Raw genomic sequence first — 22,371 nt, 5'->3', positions numbered from 1 at the left:
TGTGCTCCACAACTTGGAACTCTTCCCAACCTATTTCTTCTGTGAGCAGTTCGGTTGCTCGCTGCAGCAACAGTACTTTTAGCAGTTCTCCTGGAGCATAACTGGGAAAAGGAGAAGGGTAATTTCTCCCACAGGAATAAAACTATAGTTTAGCTTTAGCTGAACTGAATTTGAAAGGGCTAAATTTGGTTACACCACATTTTGCAAACAGCTTCGAATGTTCTGATTGCACACAGGCTTCAGAACTGCTGAGATAATAAGTTAACCACTTCAAGGTGATGTCCAGATGTATTCTGCTCTCATGCTGCAAACATTTTGATATATGACGTTTCAATTATGTTTGAGTCTCTCTCGTACCGTTTATGACAGGCATGGCCAAACTTGGCCCTCCAGCTGTTTTGGGACTACAACTCCCATCATCCCTAGCTAACAGGACCAGTGATCAGGGATGATGCGAACTGTAGTCCCAAAACAGCTGGAGGGCCAAGTTTGGCCATGCCTGATTTATGGGAATGTTAATATGGAATGGAAAATCAAAGGGAGGTGTTTGTATTTTCAGATAAGAATTCTGGCCAATCTCGGCTTTACATTCTTATTAGAAACTTAACTGAATCAAAAACTGCCTTAAGCCTCAGGGCCTCTTGGGGGTGGGGTGGGATATAAAGCATGCTGCAGGTTAAAATCAAACTGAATTCAATTTCAACAGTATTATGCTGTGGGTATAAATAGCCCTCAAAGCAGTGCTTTGTTTGACTGCCCTGTATGAATGTGTTATTTCCCTCTTAACTTCCTTAGTTTACCAAAATGATCAGTTCAGGTTTCAAAGGATGGAAACAAGTTGGAGGCAGAGGGGTAGTTCTGGTTATCATATTTCAGTTTAAGCTATTATTATTATTATTATTAGTAGTAGTAGTAGTAGTATTCTGCTGTTTACCCTAAGTTCCCAGAGCAGGTTACAATAATAAAAAAGAAAACATTAAAATAATTTAGAAACTGACAGTTTTGTACAAACAAACATGGACACTCTTCATTCCTTTCCTGTGTGCTACCTACTTAACCATGGTTTCCTGTTTCATCCAAACAGGAATGAATTGCGCTTCTTAAGCTGTGATATCCATGAACTGTTTGCCTATACACAGAACCCCTTTGTTTGAACTACAGTGAAACTATATAATTAACCATGGTTTCCTCTTTCGTTAAAACCAGGAAAACTATGGTTGCCAACCATAAATAAAACAGATCAGTGAACCAATTTCAAACTGTGGATTAATATCCTGGCTTTTTCCATGGCTGGTAAACAAACCTCCAAGGGCCTTCTGGTGGTTCCCTCCCTGCGAGAAGTGAGGTTACAGGGAACCAAGCAGAGGGCCTTCTCGGTAGTGGTTCCCATCCTGTGGAACGCCCTCCCAGCAGATGTCAAGGAAATAATGAACTATCTGACTTTTAGAAGACATCTGAAGGCAGCCCTGTTTAGGGAAGTTTTTAATGTTTGATCTTTTATTGTGCTTTTAATATTCTGTTGGAAGCAGCCCAGAGTGGCTGGGGAAATCCAGCCAGATGGGCAGGGTAGAAATAATAAATTCTTATTCTTATTCTTGTTCTTATTATTATTATTATGGCTTCATGTTTTTGATGAAAGAGGAAATTATGGTTAATGAGCTGCTTCATGGCTTAAGTGTAAAAGGGCTCCATGCCTGGGCAAAAGGCTCAGGCATATGGCAGTGTAAGAAGCTGAACACTGTATGTGGATAGAGTTGTTATTTATTTTAGATTGCACTGGGTGGAGTCAGGAATTCCCTTGTCTTGTTCTGTTCCTGTGGGGAGCTGACAGCTGAATATGTAAGCTTTGGAAGATGCTCCAAAAGTGCAGCTCACTGGACACAATTATTAGTAAAATACAACTTCATATACTATCACGATTAGTACCACTTGTGCATAGCAATTTCATGCTTATATGAGTGGTGAGACCACCACATCATTTCGGCTGCATTCAGACAACATTCCATTCTGCTTTCCTGATGATTTCCTTACCTGATATTTTTTAGCAGTGTGAACTGCATTATACTGTGCAGGCTCCTCTAGAATATTAGCTATGGAGATGTTGCAAACTGTTGTGACTTCAACTCTTAAGAATCTGCTCTTGTTGCTTTAGAAAGGTAGGGTGCTGCTGTTTCAAAGACACGTGGGTTTTGTTTTGCTTTTAAAGTCAGTGTGATATGGGGATTTAGCTGCATGGCTCCCCACTAAATGTGGTGTTTAAACACTCCACGTTAAATCTCACTGCAATGGTTTTATGAGTCCAAACCAATTATTCCCATCACATGGAGCTGGGAAACAAGCAAGTATTGAATGCGCGATTAAGAGTTTACTGCACCGCTTGCGTTATCTGGGCCGCTCTATGTGAAAAGGACAGTTTGATATTGAGGCTACCTCTCAGATCAAGGGTAAAGATTTATTCACATTTTTCAAACACCAGAGCTATATGCTAGCTAAATCACAGCCTAACTGGACCAATGATCATTATCCCCCTTTCCATTCCTTGCATTTTGCACAAAATCACCATGGTAAGTAGAAACAAAAGAATGCTGAAAAACCAGCACTTTAAAAATGCCTAACATCTGTAAAGGTGAAATGAAAAAAAGACTTCATTCATTTTTCCAGCATGGTTATTTCTAATCAAGATCAATGCACAATGTTAGTTTTCAGCCCCTTCCCATCATTTGCTTTCCCTTAAATGAAGCGGCCTCCTGCAGATTAAAATGTATTCATGTTGGGTGCTGAATGATTTTCACCTGGGCTGGATCAACGCATTTAACAGAATAATAAAAGGGAAATCCCAGTGGTGAAAGACGGGACTCCACAGTGCTATCTGGTGTCACTGTGTTATAACACATGTAAACATAGCTGTCAACTTTTCCCTTTTCTTGCGAGGAATCCTATTCGGAATGAGGGAATTCCCCCTAAAAAAAGGAAAAAATTGACAGCTATGCATGTAAAGTGCTTTGTTTTTTACGAAGGTAGCTGTGGCATTTGCCTCCTAGGTGGGTCATAAGGAAAGGGTTAAAATGAGTGTGATATGATTGGCCAGAGAAACTGATAGGAGGAGTTAGAGTGAGAGTGGGTGTTGTGTGAAAGTCAGTTGAGAGTTGAGAGTTGGGAGTTGAGGAAGGAAGAGAGAGGATATAAGTCTGTGAGTTGGACGAGTTGTGTGGTGAGGGAGTGAGAGGAATTGTTAGGTAGAGTCAGATAGATAGTTGGAATAATCAGTTTGAAGTTGTTAGGAACGCATAGTACAGTTAAGGAACTAAGATTAGAAACTGCTAAGAAAAATTAACTGAAACCATAAGCTTGTTCATGCCTATAAATAAACTTGATTATTTGTTAATGTTAACAACTGTCTGGACTCCGTGATTACCCATGAGGAGAAATGGGTTGGTGGCAGCAAAGAAAGCAATCACAGTGGTGGCACCGGGTCAATAGACCGTCAAATGTCCGGGGGCCCTGTGTGATTGCCACAAAAGTGGTGACAGCCCCTGAAGTAAATAAAAAGGTAGAAACACAAGACAGATAGTTAAACATAGTTCTTTTCAGTTAGACCCTTCTCTAAACATTGAACTACAGGAGACTGCCCACTATTAGCATGCATGTGTGTGTGCAATAATTGAGAATGGTGTGGTTGTTTAGTTGAGTCTATGACTCACCTGATGTTGTTCATGCCAGCAACTAAAATGAAAAGCTGCAGTCCATTACCTCAGAAGATTTGTGCACCCCATACGGCGTTGGCATCTCTCGGAGAAAAACAAAAGGGGGCTGAGAGGTTGCTTTTGTAAAGAATGCAAACCATCAATAATACATATTTGGATTTAGCAACTGCAGTCTTTTGGAAGCATGGTCGATTTTATGGGATTGCAGTTGCTTCATATTTTAGTGCTTATACTGCATTATGTGTTTCTTTGGATGAGCAGAAACCAGAGTTGGACACAGCAGGGGGTAAAATAAATCATGAGCACTTCTATACCTGTCAGCAGTAAGATCCCTGTCAAACTAAGGCTCCTTCTTGCATGCTTTGCTATTCATGTTTTTAGCAGGTTAGGTGCACTGCGCAGACAGTGACTACCTCCAAAATGAGGGTCTGCTTTGGAGGGGAGCTTGGAAGAAGGGTAGGCAGAAGGTAGACTGGGATCTACTGGTAGATGATTTGCAATAGATCAACCTGGGTTTCCAACTACCAAGGTTTCAAAAACAGCAACACTTGGGGTGGCTTTGGAGATATCCTGCTTTGGCTTGGAAGAGCCCCAGATCTGTCCAAAGTTCTTGATTTGGGATTTGTCTGAATTCAAGGCACAACCCTACAGGGAACTGCAGTCAGTACAAAAAACTGCCCACTGCAGTCTCCTTTCGTGACAGAGGGGTTTGTGGAATTACTGCATTTCCCCCATTGCTTCCCCTGAGGCAAGGAAGAAGGGCTACCCTTATGCTATTCATATAATCAGTTATCAGTAATCAGTATATTCATATATGCTCACACATAATCAGGGTTTACAGTATTTTATAATCCATTTTTAATCAAAGGGAAGCTGTGCCTTAGCTAACTGCAAACTGCTTGAAACATCAAAATTAGGCGCCGACCTTTCCCCTACAAACATCCGTGTACCCTGGACAAGGGGGAGACGTGAATCAGAGATACTGGTACAAAATCCCCTCAGATACAGGCTAATTTAATCCACAGAACAGGAAGAGCTAAACTACAAAATCTCCAAAACTCCCTGTCCTGTCTTAACTAGGGGAGAGGTTAGACAGAGTGTCACTGCAAGCAACGGAAAGCAGAACTAGAACTCTGTGCTTGACCAGTGCTTGACCAGGAGCTGGAAGCATGGCAAGAAGCTTGCTAATTGGCTAATTTTCGCTGGCAATATCGTGACTGCCTCATGGTTGTCTCATGATCTATGATTTGCTGTGATCTGCTCAGGTATAAAGACCTCTGGATTTCTGTCAATCGGGGTCCCAGTTCCTTTTGGAAGAGATTCCAAACTGGGTCCTTATTGCCAGGCAATAAACTTCACCTTCTTATTCTCCATTGCCGAGTCTGCCTGATCCTTATTAACGCCAAGCGAGTACCTGCTTACGTTCACGTGCTTCACCCCTATGTGTTAATTACTATTTTAAAGGAAAGCCTGGAGAGAACTATAGATACAGATATATCACACGTCGTGGATTTGATGGGCTGTTTTTTTATTGGGTTATGTTTCCCTTGTTCATTTGATTCCTTCAAAGATAGACACAGAGCAGACATATAACCAGGAAAATTACAGGAGGGAATAATAACTTGCTGTCTTAGAAGCAAAATTGTGTTGCTGAGACCTCTGGGATTATTATTCCGCCCCCCCCTTCCAAGCTGCTACCTGGCGATTGACTGCAACATTTCACATTCAGGTGACCTTTTCAGAGCTGAGGAAATGCAGTTTCAGCTTCTTCAGTCCAGAGCAATGGAGATGCTCGTTGGCAGGTGGGATTGGTAACTGCCAATTTCCAGCTGGCATTTCCATAGGGAATGAGGTAGAGAGAGTTTTCTGAAACCCTATTTACTTTCTAGGTGATCTAATCTGAAATGAGATCACAGCTCTGCATAAAAGCACATTCCTGGTTTGAAAAAAACCAGTTGGGAAGCATGAGAGGAACAGGCCTAATTCTCACTGAGGTGGGATGTTTTTGTTTTGAATTTCATTGGTAACCTACCTTTCTTCTGTGGAACTCAAGGCAGTTTGTGGAATTACCATCCAGGCACTGACTGGACCCAGACCTGCTTAGATTCAGCAAGGTGGTGGCCTCATGTGCCTTCAGAATATGTGGTAAATCACTGACATATGGGCTCATATAATTGAATGTTCTTCCATCCCTTCTCTTGCCTGGAACTCTACCTCTCTAGTTGTCTATGTGTAGGATATTTCTCTTATTTCTGGACAATTCCATCTCACGATCCATCACCCCGGAGACAAGTGGTACAGCCAAGGCACTATTTCACCACCTCAGTGGGAACTAGGCCATGAGCCAGCCAATGTGAGGCACTTCAATATTTCCTTGATTTCAATGAGAAAATTGACAATATGTGTTAAATCTCTCCCATTAAGGTAGCTATACTGTAATCTTTCTTCCCACTCCTTTATACCTCACCATGGCACAGTCATACGTGTGGAGGAAAACCTTCAACATGCAGCAGAATTCCCAAAAATAGACCAGAGGCAATTGTATTTCATCCAGCAGAGCTTTACTTGTGCTGAAGGCAAATGAGCTTAATGGTTACAAATCCAAATACAGTGGTACCTTAGGTTACATACGCTTCAGGTTACATACGCTTCAGGTTAAGAACTTTGCTTCAGGATGAGAACAGAAATTGTGCTCTGGTGGCCCGGCGGCAGCGGGAGGCCCCATTAGCTAAAGTGGTGCTTTAGGTTAAGAACAGTTTCAGGTTAAGAACAGACCTCTGGAACGAATTAAGTACTTAACCTGAGGTACCACTGTACATTCATGATTGGCACAGTCCATAAAAAATCCAGTTGTAGCACTTACAAAAACTTGTACCAAGACTAAAACTTAACACTAAGCATACTATGTATAGAACATCATGCCAGAAGGAAGAGATATAAAGAGAAAGTAAGGCCCAGGCTCCTTCTGGCCTATATTTATAGTCAGCATGACCTTAATTGGAAGAGATAAGGGAACTAGTTCAAACCAGCTTCCCAGAAGGTATAACCCAAACAATCATGAAGCTTCTGCCTGCTTCTCTCACTCAGAGAACCTTCTAGTAGCTTCTAGAATCCTCTTGTATTAATCAGAATACGAAAGATCTCTACGCATCAGCCAATACTTTATGCACTAAGAAATGCAGACTGACATAGCACTAGTGGAATTCTTTGCATGGGCTTCCGCTAGCAGGACCAGTTAGGAGTATCTGGGCCACAGGCCTGTGTTGCATTTGTACATTTAGCATTAAATTGCAATGCCATAAAATTTACCAGTACTTGATTTTTATTGCCTTATCTTTCTGTAGACTGCTTTGAAGTGCTCCCAGGCAAATGATTCATTTTCTCTTGGTTTCAGGAAGCAGTGCATTAACAATCGCAAATAAAGTTTTGATTCCATTTTGTTGTCTTTTGCAGAAGAAACAAGTGAGTCAGACCAAGATCCGGGTGATTTCAACCATCCTCTTCATCCTGGCTGGTTGCATCGTCTTTGTCACTATTCCTGCAGTCAGTTTCAAATATATTGAAGACTGGTCAGTTCTGGACTCCTTTTACTTTGTGGTTGTCACTCTGACCACAGTTGGCTTTGGTGATTTTGTGGCAGGTGAGGCATGTAATTTGGCCTGGTGGTACATTCTGGGGGAAGAAGTTCTACTCTGCTACTGGTGTTTGGAAATAGACAGTACTTTGCAGAATTTGTTTTGATTTCCTCCCCTTAAATTTAACTGTAATGCAATCCAGTTGACACGGGGACACGGGTGGCGCTGTGGGTTAAAGCCTCAGCGCCTAGGACTTGCCAATCGAAAGGTCGGCGGTTCGAATCCCTGCGGCGGGGTGCGCTCCCGTCGCTCGGTCCCAGCGCCTGCCAACCTAGCAGTTCGAAAGTACCTTCGGGTGCAAGTAGATAAATAGGGACCGCTTACTAGTGGGAAGGTAAACGGCGTTCTGTGTGCTGCGCTGGCTCGCCAGATGCAGCTTGTCACGCTGGCCACGTGACCCGGAAGTGTCTGCTAACAGCGCTGGCTCCCGGCCTCTAGAGTGAGATGAGCGCACAACCCTAGAGTCTGGCAAGACTGGCCCGAACGGGCAGGGGTACCTTTACCTTTTTAATTCAGTTGAGGGTAATCAGGTTGGAGGTCAGACACTGGATCAGGCAAAGAGTCTGATCAACAAGAGTCAAGGGCCAGAGGGAAGTGATATGGTCATGGATGGGCTAGTGGGCAGATCCCAAGGCTGAGCAAAAAAAGGCTCAACAACTTTTGTGTCTGGATTTTCACTTTTTGAAATATGGCAATTCCTAGCCTTCATTGGTTCCTCAGGTTACCAGTGCCCTTTCTGGCCATTATAATGGTGGCGTTTCAGAACAGAAAACACCAGGACAAACTCCTTCAGCCCACAAGCTGCCTATTTGGCATGAGGAGTACAATGCCTGGGCCCTTCAGTCTGAGCCCCAGATGCAAATCTCCCAAGCACCTAACAGCAGCTCTGTTTCCTGATTCAGTAGTTAGGGCTGCACAAACAGAACCAGTTTCAAAAGAAAAGTCTAAACTTAAATCCCACCAGGAGGAGAGGGAGATGGAATAGATTAAGTCTCCCCATGTTTGGTAGGATTTTAGCATTTTAAAAGGATGGTGCACGTATAGCCCAACCCATCCATGCATCTTCAGTTTGATTGGAACCTGGAGGGGAAAGGGAATTGTTTCTTTCTTTCTTTGTTTTGTCTTGGGGTAGAGTAAAGAAGTGCAGCGGTTAGTAGAGGAAGAAAGGAAATTATCTGGAAGAGGGAACTTTTCAGAATGCAGATGTCCTGCTGAAGAAATGAGTGAACAGCTGCAAGTCATTTGACAAAATAGTGGTGTGTGTGGTATCCCCTGCTGGGAATCAGCAGCGTCCAAACCATGCATAAAAGTGAAAGCAGTTTTTCTATTTCACACATATTTCTTCCTAATAAAAACAGCCTTCCTGAGGACAACATCAATTTTTTAGAAACACTTAAATTCAAAAGTGGAAGTAAGATCAGAAGTATAAATGATAGCTGTCCAAAAAGCTGTTTTACAGTCTTTGAAAAAAGGGATACACACACACACATACCAAAGCAAATGGACAACAGCTTCTTAAGCACTAGCTTGCAGAATTATGTTCTCTATCTTTAATAGAATTCTTGGCGCTGGATCCATCCCATTATAGAAACCTGACATTGGAAGTGAAAGACTAATGAGGTGTGTAGTGCAGATGTTATGTACTTGGTGGGATGAGAACACTACAATTCGGAGCCATAAATATCTGTTCCTGTCAATTACCAAAAAGCAAATGTACCATTTTGGACTGGAGGTCAAAGAGAAGAGGGAGTGCCCTCCCCCCCCCGTTGTCATGATGAAGAGAAGATGCTTTGACTCCATGTTTTTCTGTAGAATCTCTTAACATAATGTGCTTCATATCAGTTGGCAGGAGGAGGCAACAGTAGGGGGCGGTATTACCTTCGTGCCTTAATTGTGGGTTTCTTGCAGGCATCTGGTTGGCCATTACTTGATGCCAAACGAGGGACAAGGTGGGCATTTGATCTCATCCAGACAAGCTCTTCTTATAATATTGCAATCTTTGGTTGCAGTCCACCAGTCATTGCTGCCACAAATTCCATTCATTTCAGTGTGCTTTCTCAAGAAGGCCATGAATGAAGGATATACAGCGGGGAATCATTGTGAAATGGCTCTTTTTATCTCTTCTTCTTCCAACATTGCTGGGTTCAGTTGTATCAATATTATCAGTGTTTAACAAGTGCTTTGAAATGAAGATGAAGCCCTGTGTTAAAACGAAAGGATGTAGGCAATTGATCATTTTGCTTTCTATGAAATGCACTAAATTCTGGGTAGATAAGGCTGCAATCCTATATTCCAGGGAGGTTGGCAACATGGTGCCCATGGGGACAGTGGTGCCCTGTAGGTCTGCTCCAGTATCCACAGAACCTCTGGGCCCACACCCCTTGCTGCTCCCTTGGTGATGAGTTGATAAAATTGGTTAGCTTTCTCATATCCGAAAAGCACATAGGGTTGTATTCAACCAAGCCCCACTCACAGTAATAGACCAATTAAAATGAATGAACCTAAGTTAACCATGCTCATTAACTTTAGTGGGCCTTCTCTGAGTACAGCTAGTGTTGAATACCACACCCATAGAACTGAGTGAGGATGACACTTTGTCCGCTTCCTCATTCAACGCTATTTACTCAGATCCCTTGGAGAAGCGAAATGTGTGCGCATGCAGTTTATCTCTCTCTCTCTCTCTCTCTCTCTCTGGGGTGGGGAGCTGATTGATGGAGAGGTGATAAGAGCAGAGATCTAGTTATTGGCCCCTGGAATGTTTACCCAAAAAACTTGAATAGAACTGAGTTTATCCATGTTTCCCTATATTATCAGTGTAGCGAGTCTCAATGGTTTCTTCTGAGATTTATGAATGGAATAGAATACGGAATTTGTAAGGATGGAGCTGGTAGTGAATCATAGGGCACTGGGCAGATCTAGATCATCCATTAACAATCCAGTAACATGTTGAATGCTATCAGCTAGGAGCTTTCTTCCTATTGGCAGCTTTTTTTCAGGAGACTAACTCCTGAGAAGAATTGCCGTATGACAAGTTCCATCAATGCACCACTGTGTGCTAATAGAAATTGCCATCCAATAACGCGTCAGTTGCCTGGACCTTCCCATTGCTCTGTATTGACAGCCTGTCAGGCTATCTCCCCTTTGATCTTGAAAGAGCAGTTTGTAAAATATAAACGACACATTACCACAGAGACACAGATTAGTGGCCGTTGGTTGATTTACACTAAAATGGCTCTCTCTGTGCTTATTCCCATATTTTTCGCTCTATAGGATGCACCGGACCATAGGACACACCTTGTTTTAGAGGCGGAGAACAAGAAAAAAAAAAATCTCCCCCTCTCTGCTCAGCGCCCCTTCAGCGAAGCGGCAGGAGAAACGGAGCCCCTTCCATTTCTCCTCCTGCTTCACTGAAGGGGTGCTGTGCAGCTCTCCCTCTCTGCTGAAGCCAGGAGAGTCCTGATCGCCTGGCTTCAGCGAAAGGAACCTGAAGCCTGCGGAGCACAGCGGGAACTCGCGCTGCGCTCCGAAGGCTTCAGCGATAGCAATGCGAAGCCTCCAGAGGCTTCGTGTTGCTATCGCTGAAGCCAAGTAGCCTGCATTCACTCTATAGGACGCACACACATTTCCCCTTAATTTTTGGAGGGGAAAAAGTGTGTCCTATAGAGCGAAAAATACGGTAATTTGTGTGTGTTTGGAACTGTAACTGTTGATAGATTGAGGTTGCACCGATTGATGAAAGAAAGTAGCACAGGATGAAGCGGCACCTCTGCCACGCTCCCTCCTTAACTCTGTGCTTAGATGGCCGTTATCTTGCTTTATGGCAAATTCCCACCGGGGCACATGCTATCAGAATAACCTCACAGCCGCGTAGCAACAAAGAGCACAACCGCTTGCCCTTTGTTATACTGGGAAAGGCATAAAGTGAGGGCAGCACGTATGGCGTACGTTGAGAGAAAACAATATTTGGATCCCTGCCAGCAATTGTATGCTTTGGTTTTTATATGAGTCTTCAATCATTGCAAGCCCGCTCCTAGACAGGCTGGGCAGAATGCACTTTAAGGCTTCATTGAAATGGATCAGATTGCTAACAGCCTGCAAGAGTGGAAATGCTCAGGGGGAGTGAGAGAGAGGTATGGACTGAACCATATTACAGGGGAGGGGGACGCATCTACATGCATAAATGTTATTGAGCAGAAGCCAAGGGCCTTGAATGAACAGGAGGTTCCCAGGAAATTGCTTCGTTTTGAAGTAAGGTAATACAAATATATGGGACGCAGGTGGTGCTGTGGGTTAAACCACAGAGTCTAGGGCTTGCCAATCAGAAGGTCGGCAGTTCAAATCCCTGCGACGGGGTGAGCTCCCGTTGCTCGGTCCCTGCTCCTGCCAACCTAGCAGTTCGAAAGCACGCCAAAGTACAAGTAGATAAATAGGTACCGCTCCGGCGGGAAGGCAAATGGCATTTCCATGCTCTGCTCTGGTTCGCCAGAAGCGGTTAGTCTTGCTGGCCACATGACCCATAAGCTGTACACCGGCTCCCTTGGCCAGTAAAGTGAGATGAGCGTTGCAACCCCAGAGTCGGCCACGACTGGACCTAATGGTCAGGGGTCCCTTTACCTTTTTAATACAAATATATTGTATACTGTATATTGTGGTGTGAGGACTGAGCTCCATAGGGCTATTTAAGTCCAGGCTTATGAACATAGGAATCTGCCTTATACTGAGTCAGATCATTGGTTCATTGAGCTCTACGCTGTCTACACTGACTGGCAGTAGCTCTCCAGGGTTTCAGGTAGGAGTCTGAAGAATCTCACTCAGATCTACTTGGAGATGCCAGGGATAGAATTGGGGACCTTCTGCATGCAGAGAAGATGCTCTACCATCGAGCTGTGGTCCCTAACTTCACCATTGATCTCAAGTGAGCCTTTGCCAATCTGTCAATATTTAGCTACATGGAAAAGGGGGAAATTTAGGGTGCAATCTAATAAACATTCACTATAATGTTATTTGGGCTTCTGAACAGGCATGGAAAGTTGCACTTCAGCACTGCAAGTTGATTATGTTTGAAATCTGCCTTGGAATACAGCAAAAACATTTCAAACTCTAAACTGGATTCAACATTTGCATTCCTGAACTTTAAACTTTGAAGGAGAAAAAACCCCTTGCATAATGACCTGGCATATGGTTGCCAGTTGCCACCCCAATTAGTTTGAAACAGAGCTTGCTCTAATATGATCATTATTGTTTTAAAAAAGTTATGAACAAGAAAAGAGGAAATAAACAAATGAAAGTTCCAATTTCAGTTACGGATTTGCAACAATTAATTTGATATTCTAATCCCTGCCGAGTGCTGGCTGCTGGGACAGAGGTTACTACAGCTTGATTTTAAAGGACAGATTCGTGCTGCTGTTTTAAAGCCATTGGCATGAAGGAAATTGTTTCAGGAAATGAGTGGTTGAAGGTCCAGTTTCAGTAACACTATTGACTCAAAAAAGGAGCCACTAGCATACCAATTGAAGGCTTCGTTCCTAAAGCGAAGGTTTCAGAACTGAACTGGGTGTATTTCTGAATAAGAATACCATATTTTTTTCGCTCTATAAGACGCACCAGACCACAAGACGCACCTAGTTTTTGGAGGAGGAAAACAAGGGAAAAAATATTCTGAATCTCAGAAGCCAGAGCAGCAAGAGGGATCGCTGCGCAGTGAAAGCAGCAATTCCTCTTGCTGTTCTGGCTTCTGGGATAGCTGCGCAGCCTGCATTCGCTCCATAAGACGCACACACATTTCCCCTTACTTTTTTAGGAGGGAAAAAGTGAGTCTTATAGAGCAAAAAATACGGTACTTTGGATATTATTATTGTAAGTCTGCCATCCTGCATCAGGTATGGTTAAGAACTCATTGAACCTTCACAGGACAATGTAAATTTATCAAGCAGCAATTTGCACACTGTGACAAGCTAACACTTTGTAAACAGTCATTTGCAATGCTTATAGAATATTAGAGTTAGAAGGGACCCAAAGGGCATCTAGTCCAACCCCCTGCAATGCAGGAATATCATTGCAAAAAATAATAATATAAAAAGTGGGCCGATAACTTAACAGTGACAAAACATGGTTTCACCCTTTGATATTTCTGCATTTAAATTCCTGGGTGAAACCAAACACTTTGCTTTTCTCTGTTTTTCCCCCCACCTCAGGAGGAAATGCCGAAATTCCTTACCGGGAGTGGTATAAGCCCTTAGTATGGTTCTGGATCCTCGTGGGCCTTGCATACTTTGCTGCTGTCCTCAGTATGATTGGAGATTGGTTGCGAGTTATTTCGAAGAAGACTAAAGAGGAGGTAACTACAGGCAAATGATTGACCCTGGTGGGTTTTCCTTTGCCAGTTAAGTGCTGGCTTTAATTTGCCCTTTTTAGTTCATCAAGTCTCTTTTAGAAGACTTGTACCCCACCTTCCACTGTTAAAAAAAAGTGTTCAAAATGGTTTGTATAAAATATTAAACAAAACATTTTTTTTGTTTTTACCCTTATCACGGAGAAGAAAAGGCTGAAGAGTAAGTCCTACCCAAATCTGGAGTCCCTAAGATGGTTGGATGGCATCTTGTTTTCAATTTTTATTGGAAATTTTATTTAAAACATAACGTAAACCCCCCAATACAGAAATCCACCCTCATTAAATGTGAACATAACATACAATAAGCATAACATACAACAATACAAACAACCAAATAAAAGACTTCCTTGTAGATATTTAAGTTATAGAAAAATCTTAATAATTATTCATAAAGGAAACAGCTTATAAGAAGTAAATAAGGAGGCCAGATACAGAATAAAGTGGGGGGGGGGGGGAAGGTTGGTTGGCATATTGGTTAGGCTGGCCTCAACTAGAGCCAGGGCTTTCTCGGCTGTGGCTCCAATCTGGTGGAATGCTCTGTCACAAGAGACTAGGGCCCTGCGGGACCTGACATCTTTCCGCAGAGCCTGCAAGACAGAGTTGTTCCACCAGGCCTTTGGTCAGGGCCCAGCCTGACTCCCTCCTCTGGCAACCTGCACAGAATTTTGCTTAATGGTTGCCATTAATTTGATTTTAATTAATTTTTATAATGGAATGTTTTTAGAATGTTGGATTATTTGATTGTTTGATTATTTAATTGTTGTTAGCCGCCCTGAGCCCGGCGTCTGCTGGGGAGGGCGGGATATAAATAAAATTTATTATTATTATTATTATTATTATTATTATTATTATTATTATTATTCTGGCAACTCCTGCAGCCAAGCTGGTGCCAAACATATCACTCTGCTTCCCTTTGGCCTGCATTAGCAGGACTGAGAGGAAGGTCTTGTCATTTGGGGCAGCCCAGGACCTCCATCCACTCTACTGAGGCTCGTGCTCCTGAAAGGTCACGTTGGTGCTGCAAATGCAGCGGTTTGAGTCCACCTCCGGAGGCAAACTCCATTGTCTCTCGAGACAGATGGATGCCATCATCAATACCCTTATCACCATCACAGTTTTATTGGTATGCTGCCTTTCCCCAAAAAGAATCGGGCTCAAAGTGGCTTACATCAAAGAAAACGGGAAGGCATCTCAAAATCTACCGTCGTTAGAACAATATCATAATAACATAATAAAAAAACGGCATAATGGCAAATATAACGACATACACAAAACCCACAACATTTTCAGTGTTATAAATATAGCAAGATTGCATTAGTGACCCTACACCTCCTGGCAATAGCAAAAATAACACGGGAGCTTGGCAGTTTCAGCTTGGTCAAAGAAACACCTCTTCCATGATGTTGCTCGTATATCCTGCATTTCTTCCATCATAGAATCCAGGTTGCCATACATGTGATGGACACATGTACCATTCAAGCACCAACCAGAGCCAGGCCTCCTTAGCTTTAGCAAAGTGGTAGCCTTGCGTGCTTTCAGATCATGCCGTGTGATGATAGTTATAATATCTTAGCAAAAGCATCGATAAAACAAAGACACTCACAGCACAGATGGAATGCATTAAAAACAACCAGATCATGTGTTAGAAATTGCTAAGCAGGCAAATTCTAAGCCTATCTGAGACAAAACAAGGGAGGGCAAATAGAGAGGGAGCCTGTCAGGCCTTCTTTGGAAGAGAACCCCAAAGTTTAGGTGTCATCTCATAGAAGGCTCTCGCCCAGTCTAGCCTCAGTCATAGTTGGGGCTACTGGCGGACGAAGTTGGAGTCAGGGTGGTAGTGGTCCCCCCGGGTGCCATCCTGGGAGGGGTGACATTGTGGCTGCCCCCACCCCCAGGACACTCGGTGCTCGCTGCACACCCCCGGGACGCTTGCTGCACAACCTGTCGCCCCCCGCCCCCTGAGACTCACGCCACGCTCCCTGAGACACGCGCCATGCCCCCTGAGATGCACCCCCCTGAGACATGCATCACACCCCCTGGGACATGTGCCAGCCACACCTCGAATGTACGCCACTCCCGGTGCCGGAGCAGGTAGCTCCGCCACTGGTTAGGGCACAGAAAAGAAGCACCTTTATTTAAATTCCTTTCTTTCTGGTGGCACTTTATGGAGCTGTGGTATTGATCCTATAGGGTGAATGAAACAGGACCAGGGATTGATTGAATCTGAAAGCACTTTGATGATCAAAGCTAATGACATGGGGGAAACAGAAGGGTGGGTGCATACTTATTAACACAATGCAGAGACCTTCTGGTTTCCTGGAAATCCACCTCATGGTGTGTGTGTATGGGCGGGGGGAACCACACACAAAAGCCTGGTGTTGTACGTCAAAATGGTGTATTTTGTATGAAGCTGAATGTCACAGCTTTGCCACAACGGGTCTCAAAGGGAGCTCTTATGCCTTGAATAGCTTGTGTGAAAGAAGACATTTGGCCAGCATCGCCTCCCGTGTGGTTTAAATGGCATGAATGCAATATAGTAGGAAGTAGACAAGAGCCATTTGGAAACCAAGTGAATAATTCTAACTAGCGTCGCTTCCCCTCTCTGCACCTCTTGAACTATACTTGCAAGACTTTCTAAGTACCAAACAACAACCCACCCTTAAAAAAACAATACTGTGGTTTTTTCAGCTCTTTGTTCTTGACTTTTTTCACAGGTTGGTGAAATAAAAGCCCATGCGGCTGAATGGAAAGCCAACGTGACTGCGGAGTTCAGGGAAACGCGGCGGCGTCTGAGCGTGGAAATCCACGACAAGCTCCAGAGAGCAGCGACGATTCGGAGCATGGAGCGCAGGCGGCTGGGGCTGGACCAGAGAGCCCACTCGCTGGATATGCTCTCTCCGGAGAAACGCTGCGTCTTTGCTGCCTTGGACAGTGGCCACTTCAAGGCTTCATCTCAGGAAAGCATCAACAACAGGCCTAACAACCTGCGCCTTAAAGGGACGGAACAGTTGAGCAAGCATGGGCAGGGGGCCTCCGAGGACAACATCATCAACAAGTTCGGCTCTTCCTCCAAGCTGACCAAGAGGAAAAACAAAGACCTGAAGAAGAGCATCCCGGAAGACGTGCGCAAAATCTACGAGACGTTCCGGAACTACTCCTTGGATGAGGAGAAGAAGGAGGAAGATTCCGAAAAAGGGTGTCACTCGGAACATTCCAGCACCGCCGTTCTCACCGACTGCATTGAGCAACACATGGGCCTTGAGAATGGGATGATCCCCAGCGAAACCAAAGAAAGGGAACACGAAAACAAAGCATTACTTGAAGACAGGAATTAAATGTGAAAACCAACAAAAACAATGACCCTTGACTCTCACGAACCAATGTTAGTCTTTTATATACGTACAAGATATATATACAGATGGATATATGTATCAAGAAGACATGTGCCTTATACAGACTCCTAATTCAGTCTGGTTCCATAACATCCTGGGATATTTCACTGTGCCATAACAACCGAAGTTTGCTCTGCCAAAAGAAATCACACTGGGAAATGGCGTCTGCAGTTGGAATATTGACAATGACAGCCATGGAGGAGCATCCAAACACCAGGGTAATACAGCTGGAAAGGCAAATAACACAGCGGGAATGTTTGGGAGCAAAGACAGACCTCTTAGAAGAGCATTTCGGGAAGTGAGGAAAGAAGGCTTTTACTTTTTCAATGGACGACAAGTTCCTTGCTTCTGTCACTGCTGAATTCTTTTTTTCTTTTTTTTTTATGGAAAGGCAAAATAACTTTAAAATAAGGCAGTGTTTATGATTTGGCATAGGATCCAAATATGATTGTTCTCCCATTTTGTATTTCAAATATATATATATACACACACATACAAAAATGGATGAATTAGCTTCAGTAATCCAAAAATAAATAAATAAATGCCCATGCACAAGGAAGTTGCCTGGACACTGCTGAAACACTGATGAAGCTAACAGCAGGATATTTCCCCCCCAGAAAAAAGAAAAGAAAACACACAAAAACAGCACATAACAAATGGAAATTTTAAAAGGGGAAAATTGGGGTATGGGTGGGTATGGGTGTTTTTCCCTGCCCTTGGAAGAAATTCCTGTGATAAACTGATAATCATACACTGGAGAACCTTCAAAATTTCAGGATCTGCATTGTTTAAGCGAGGAATAACCTTGCGCTTGGTTCAGTTAAACAGTGAGCCCCTTGTTTTAAAATGTTCGCATCCACACTTTGTATTACTGACGGAGCTCCAGTTGTAATGCTGTAATACAATGAAGGCGGAGAGCGAAGCCTTTGCATGACGTCAAACATTTTGCTCTTCTCTGTAGCAGAAGTTGAATTTTTTAAAACAGTAGGCATAAGTGCATATACAATGTAAAGTCATGGGGCAGGGCAACTTTCAAAGCTCAGGGCTCTGTGTCCCTATTGGTGGTTAGGGTTTAGGTATGAGAGACAGACAACCTCCCAAAATTCCAAGTGGATGATGAAGGCGATGATAAAAAATATGATCAAAATTTTTAAGTACTTATAGCTTTAAGTGCCATTAATAACATCATATTGTGCAACTGTTAAATCACATGCTTTGTCGACTATCTTCCTGTAAGTGTTACTTTTCTTTCTCATTCATTTTAGTTTCTCTTCCTCCCTTCCTCAGAACCTAAGCAAAACCTCTTTTGGTTTCAAAGCCAACAACAAACAAGATAATTATTACTACACATTTTATACTCATTGCCATATCTTTGATGATTGAATATGGAGAGCACAAATAGCTTCAGACCTCAAAACAAAGGAAGAGGATGTGAGAAAATTAATGCGATCTTGGGTGTGTTTGCTTGTGTAAGAAATAGAGTGAGGGGAAAGGTGTTGAAATGAAGGGTTGGTTGGAATACATGTGCAAACTTGCATATCATGAATTTTTTGCATAGCCTTCAAAGACTGTCACCAACAGCCTTGGTTCTTCAAATCCCACCAAACCTAGTGCAACACACTACATCTCCCTCCTTCTGTACAATCCACCCAAACTTAGTTTATGAAGATAATATAACCAGGAATAGTTTCTGTAATCATGCCTTGACATTCTAGGGAAAGCATGGAGTGGGCCCCATCTACGATATGGTTACCGGATGTCCCTGTTTTCTGGGGACAGTCCCTGGATTTACAAATTTGTCCCTGGACAAAATCCGTCCCCGGAATGTCCCCGGATTTCATTTAATGTCCCTCGATTTATATTTTAAGTGTTGTAGATTTATTAGTAGGGAAAGTATGTTGTGTGATTGGTTCAACGGCACAAGACACATCATATGGGGACTTCTGGCGAGGCAAAATGGCGGGCGCCACGGCAGCGAGCAGCTCCTGAAGCCAGCCAGAGCCAACTGCACTACCAGGCTGGCTCTGGGCTGCTGAGACTTCCACCACCACTGCCGAGGGAAATTGGGGACGCCTGGCGCGTCAACTGGGGGGAACTGCTGACCCCCCCCCCCGTGACCCAAATCGAGCCGGGAGTGAGAGCACCTGGCTGACTGCCCAGCGGCACTCCGGGGCCAGGAAAACCCTGGAGCTGATGCAGGGAGAAGGAGGAGAGGAGAATGAGAAGGAAGAGAGAAAGAGGAAGGAGGAAAAAAAGGGGAGCCCCGACCTTGCTGTGCCACTGCCGCCATCGCTGAGAAGGAGAGGTAGGGGAGCATCAGGAGGGCAAGGACACATGGCTGAGCCCAGGTCCAGCCCGATCCTACTCCACGGCAGCTAGCACTCCAAGAGAGCAGGCCGGGGCCCAGAGGAAGGCCATGCAACAGAGTAGACCACAGAAGAGATTACTTCTTAATTTAATAATAATAACAACAACAATTCCCCCCCCCCCTCTTTACAAAACAAAAAAGTGTCCTCAGGTTCTTTGAAAAAAATTGGTAACCTTAATCTACAATGCACTGGGCTTTTGAACACGCACCCCTCACCAATGAAGAGTTTTTACCGGGAATTTGCTCCTGTAGCAAATGTGGGGAGGTGGTGGTCATTGAGACAATTGGGGAGCTTTGTACACCCACAATACCAAACCTGATTTCCCTTGTGAGATTTTTTTTAAAGAGACACATTGAATGCTGCGTAGCTTGATCATAAGGATGTGATTAAAGTGCATAATGAAAGGAGGTGCTGGGGAGTTGGGACCAGATGCAAAACTTGGGGTGGGAGTGTCCAGAGCGAGAGGAGAGGCTGCGAGAAACTTACCTGTGGCTGACATTTTTCTCAAAGGCTGCCCTGGAATCAGCTGGTCTAGGAGGCCATTGAAGCAGTGACAAAGATCAATGCTGGATAAATTCATAGATTAAAAGCCTTGCGTGACCTTTATCATGAAAGATGTTGCTTCAGAAACTGAAAAAAGGCTAGAAAAACAACTCTTCCCACCCTTGCAGGCTATGGATTTGTTGAACCGAGACAGCCATGAAAGCTTGCTCAGTCGGTTGCCCTTCACTTTACGATCAGATACTGGGAATTACATTCTCTTAAGACATGCAGTTTCTGTGATAACCTTGAGAGGGAAATAGTGGCTAGACTTAAGAGCTCTAATCGCACAGATCTGATGTTTTAAAGACCTGATCCTTCAGACTTTCATTCTTTGAACATCAGATATGCAAAAAAAAGTTTAACAAAAACACCCTCTTTAAAATGCCAGCTGTTAAATGTTACTTCGCTACCAGCTTTCTCTTACAAGGAGAGTGTGCACTGGGGGATGCTAGTGCTGCTAGGTGAGAATTAATTAAATATCAAAGGGCTTTAGTGAGCCCAAAATGTCCATCATCCAAGGATGCCCTAAGTGTCTGCTGCTCTGGCCTTGCCATCTTTCAGCCAGCCTCTGCCGGGCGGGAGGCAGGTATTTCTTCTTTGCATTGAATATAATTGGAGAATCCATTCATTCCTGGAGCAGAGGGACAACAAAATGGCCTGCTCCCGCAGGAACCTGCCACTTCTTTCTGAGCGGGGAATGCCCAGCCATTGCCTATTTACATGCGTTATCTAGTGGACGAGAATGCAAATTGAAATTGCCCACTGACTCTGTTTATTGACCGATTGCATTTCCACTAGTGCTGCTAATATAACTCAGTTCTTTTTGTGTGTGGTGGTGGTGGGACCTTCCCTGGCACATTTTAGTGATAGCATGGCAACATTAGGGTGTTCCTTATGGTGGCTGTGAGTTGGTGACCATTTTTTTAAAAATAAAAAATATCTTCAAAGACAGGGAGTGATACTGCTTAATAATGTAGCGTCACTCCTGGGGAATTTGGGGAGAAACAGTGGCTGCTACCAAAGGAGTGCCAGAGGCAGGCGATGTGTTTCCAACTCACCCTCAATTTTGGGCCTCTTGAAAATGGACCAAAATGCTCTCTTCTATCAATTCTCACAAACTGGACAATTTCAGATCAGCCCTATACGTCTGCTTAGCTGCATGAGTCTTCAGACCCTATTCCTCCTGGTGCAGGGCCTGACATGAAAAGTAAAAACAAACCCAGGGCTGTCTGATATATAAGCAACTGTTGAACTCAGTATTGGTTTTGTGAAGCCTGATTCTACAACATGCTTAGTCATCCTACTTTTCTAAATTCAAATGGCAAGTGAAGTCCCTAGGATTTCATCCTTTTAGATCTGCTTAGGTTAAACTACACTGAAAGCAGCATTTGTCAAGGCAGGTGAGCAAGCAGACTTCTCTTCATGACAGTTTTCAAGTTACAGTTGGCCCCTTTCTACAGTAATGAGAGCAATCAACTTGAGAATCTGGAAGACGCACCTTAGAACTTCTCTGAGACCCATCAGCTTCACACTCATAAATGCTGCTGCTGGTGCAGATTGATGTCTTACATGAATGATGGGAGTGGCTGAAAGTAACATCTAACTAAAGGGACTGTTGTTGTTGTTATTATTATTATTGAGGTAGTCTATTGTTTCAACTGCAAGGGAACAATGGATGATGATGAGATAGGATGTACACACCTCTGTAAATTAGCAATTGGCTCAGACCCTGAGGGATTAAGTGCAGCCCTCTCTTTGTGGTTTCAATGAGCTATAAAGTATATATATATATATATATATGCAGGTTTTGGTGTCCTCGGGTGTCTTCCCGTGTAAAAGTTGGGGTGTCTAGGCGACGTTTCGACGAGGTCTCACTCGTCATCTTCAGGCTGGTGCTTTCGGCTTCTTGTTACTGGAACAGAGCAGGATCTCAGTGTTTGAGTTCCTATAAATACTGTTGAGGAGGTGTGGTGTATAGCCTCCAATGTTCTGGGCAGAGAGGAGGTTCCCAGGCTAGTGTGCCTTTTCTTCTTTTGTTCCTTAATTACTTGAGGGATATCTTGAGTGATTTCTTGAGTGATTTCCTGAATCCCACTTAGGTGGGTCATTAGGTGTGGATTAGTTGCTAAAGCCTTCGTGTCTTGAACTCTTGAACTTTGTGAAGAGTTTTTCTGAGAAGATGGCTGTACTGCACTTGGTTGTGCTCTGGCTTGGCTTCGTGTATAGGGGCGAGCTGTGGTTTTGTGGCCTGTGCCAGTCAGATCTGTGTAGGGATTGCAGGGGGGTGCAGCATCCGGAGGTGCCACCCTGGTTTGGCTACTGGATGGTGTCTGTAAT

The 22,371-nt window shown here is 43.7% G+C and overlaps 1 protein-coding gene across 1 annotated transcript in view; it reads left to right on the top strand.

Annotated features, from left to right (window-relative positions):
* The window catches only part of KCNK10 (potassium two pore domain channel subfamily K member 10), an 80,544-nt gene extending 61,388 nt beyond the window's left edge, over nt 1-19,156 (top strand). The window contains exons 6-8 of the mRNA XM_083448313.1: nt 7,158-7,344; nt 13,534-13,676; nt 16,445-19,156. Of these exons, the coding sequence (XP_083304439.1) occupies nt 7,158-7,344; nt 13,534-13,676; nt 16,445-17,065 (951 nt within the window). The 3' untranslated portion in view covers nt 17,066-19,156. The remainder of the gene's footprint in view (nt 1-7,157; nt 7,345-13,533; nt 13,677-16,444) is intronic.
* Nucleotides 19,157-22,371: the final 3,215 nt, after the last annotated feature.

Source organism: Podarcis tiliguerta, assembly GCF_965153285.1.
Source record: "Podarcis tiliguerta genome assembly, chromosome: 1".
Classification (NCBI taxonomy): domain Eukaryota; kingdom Metazoa; phylum Chordata; class Lepidosauria; order Squamata; family Lacertidae; genus Podarcis; species Podarcis tiliguerta.
This window is presented reverse-complemented; position numbering and strand designations above follow the sequence as displayed.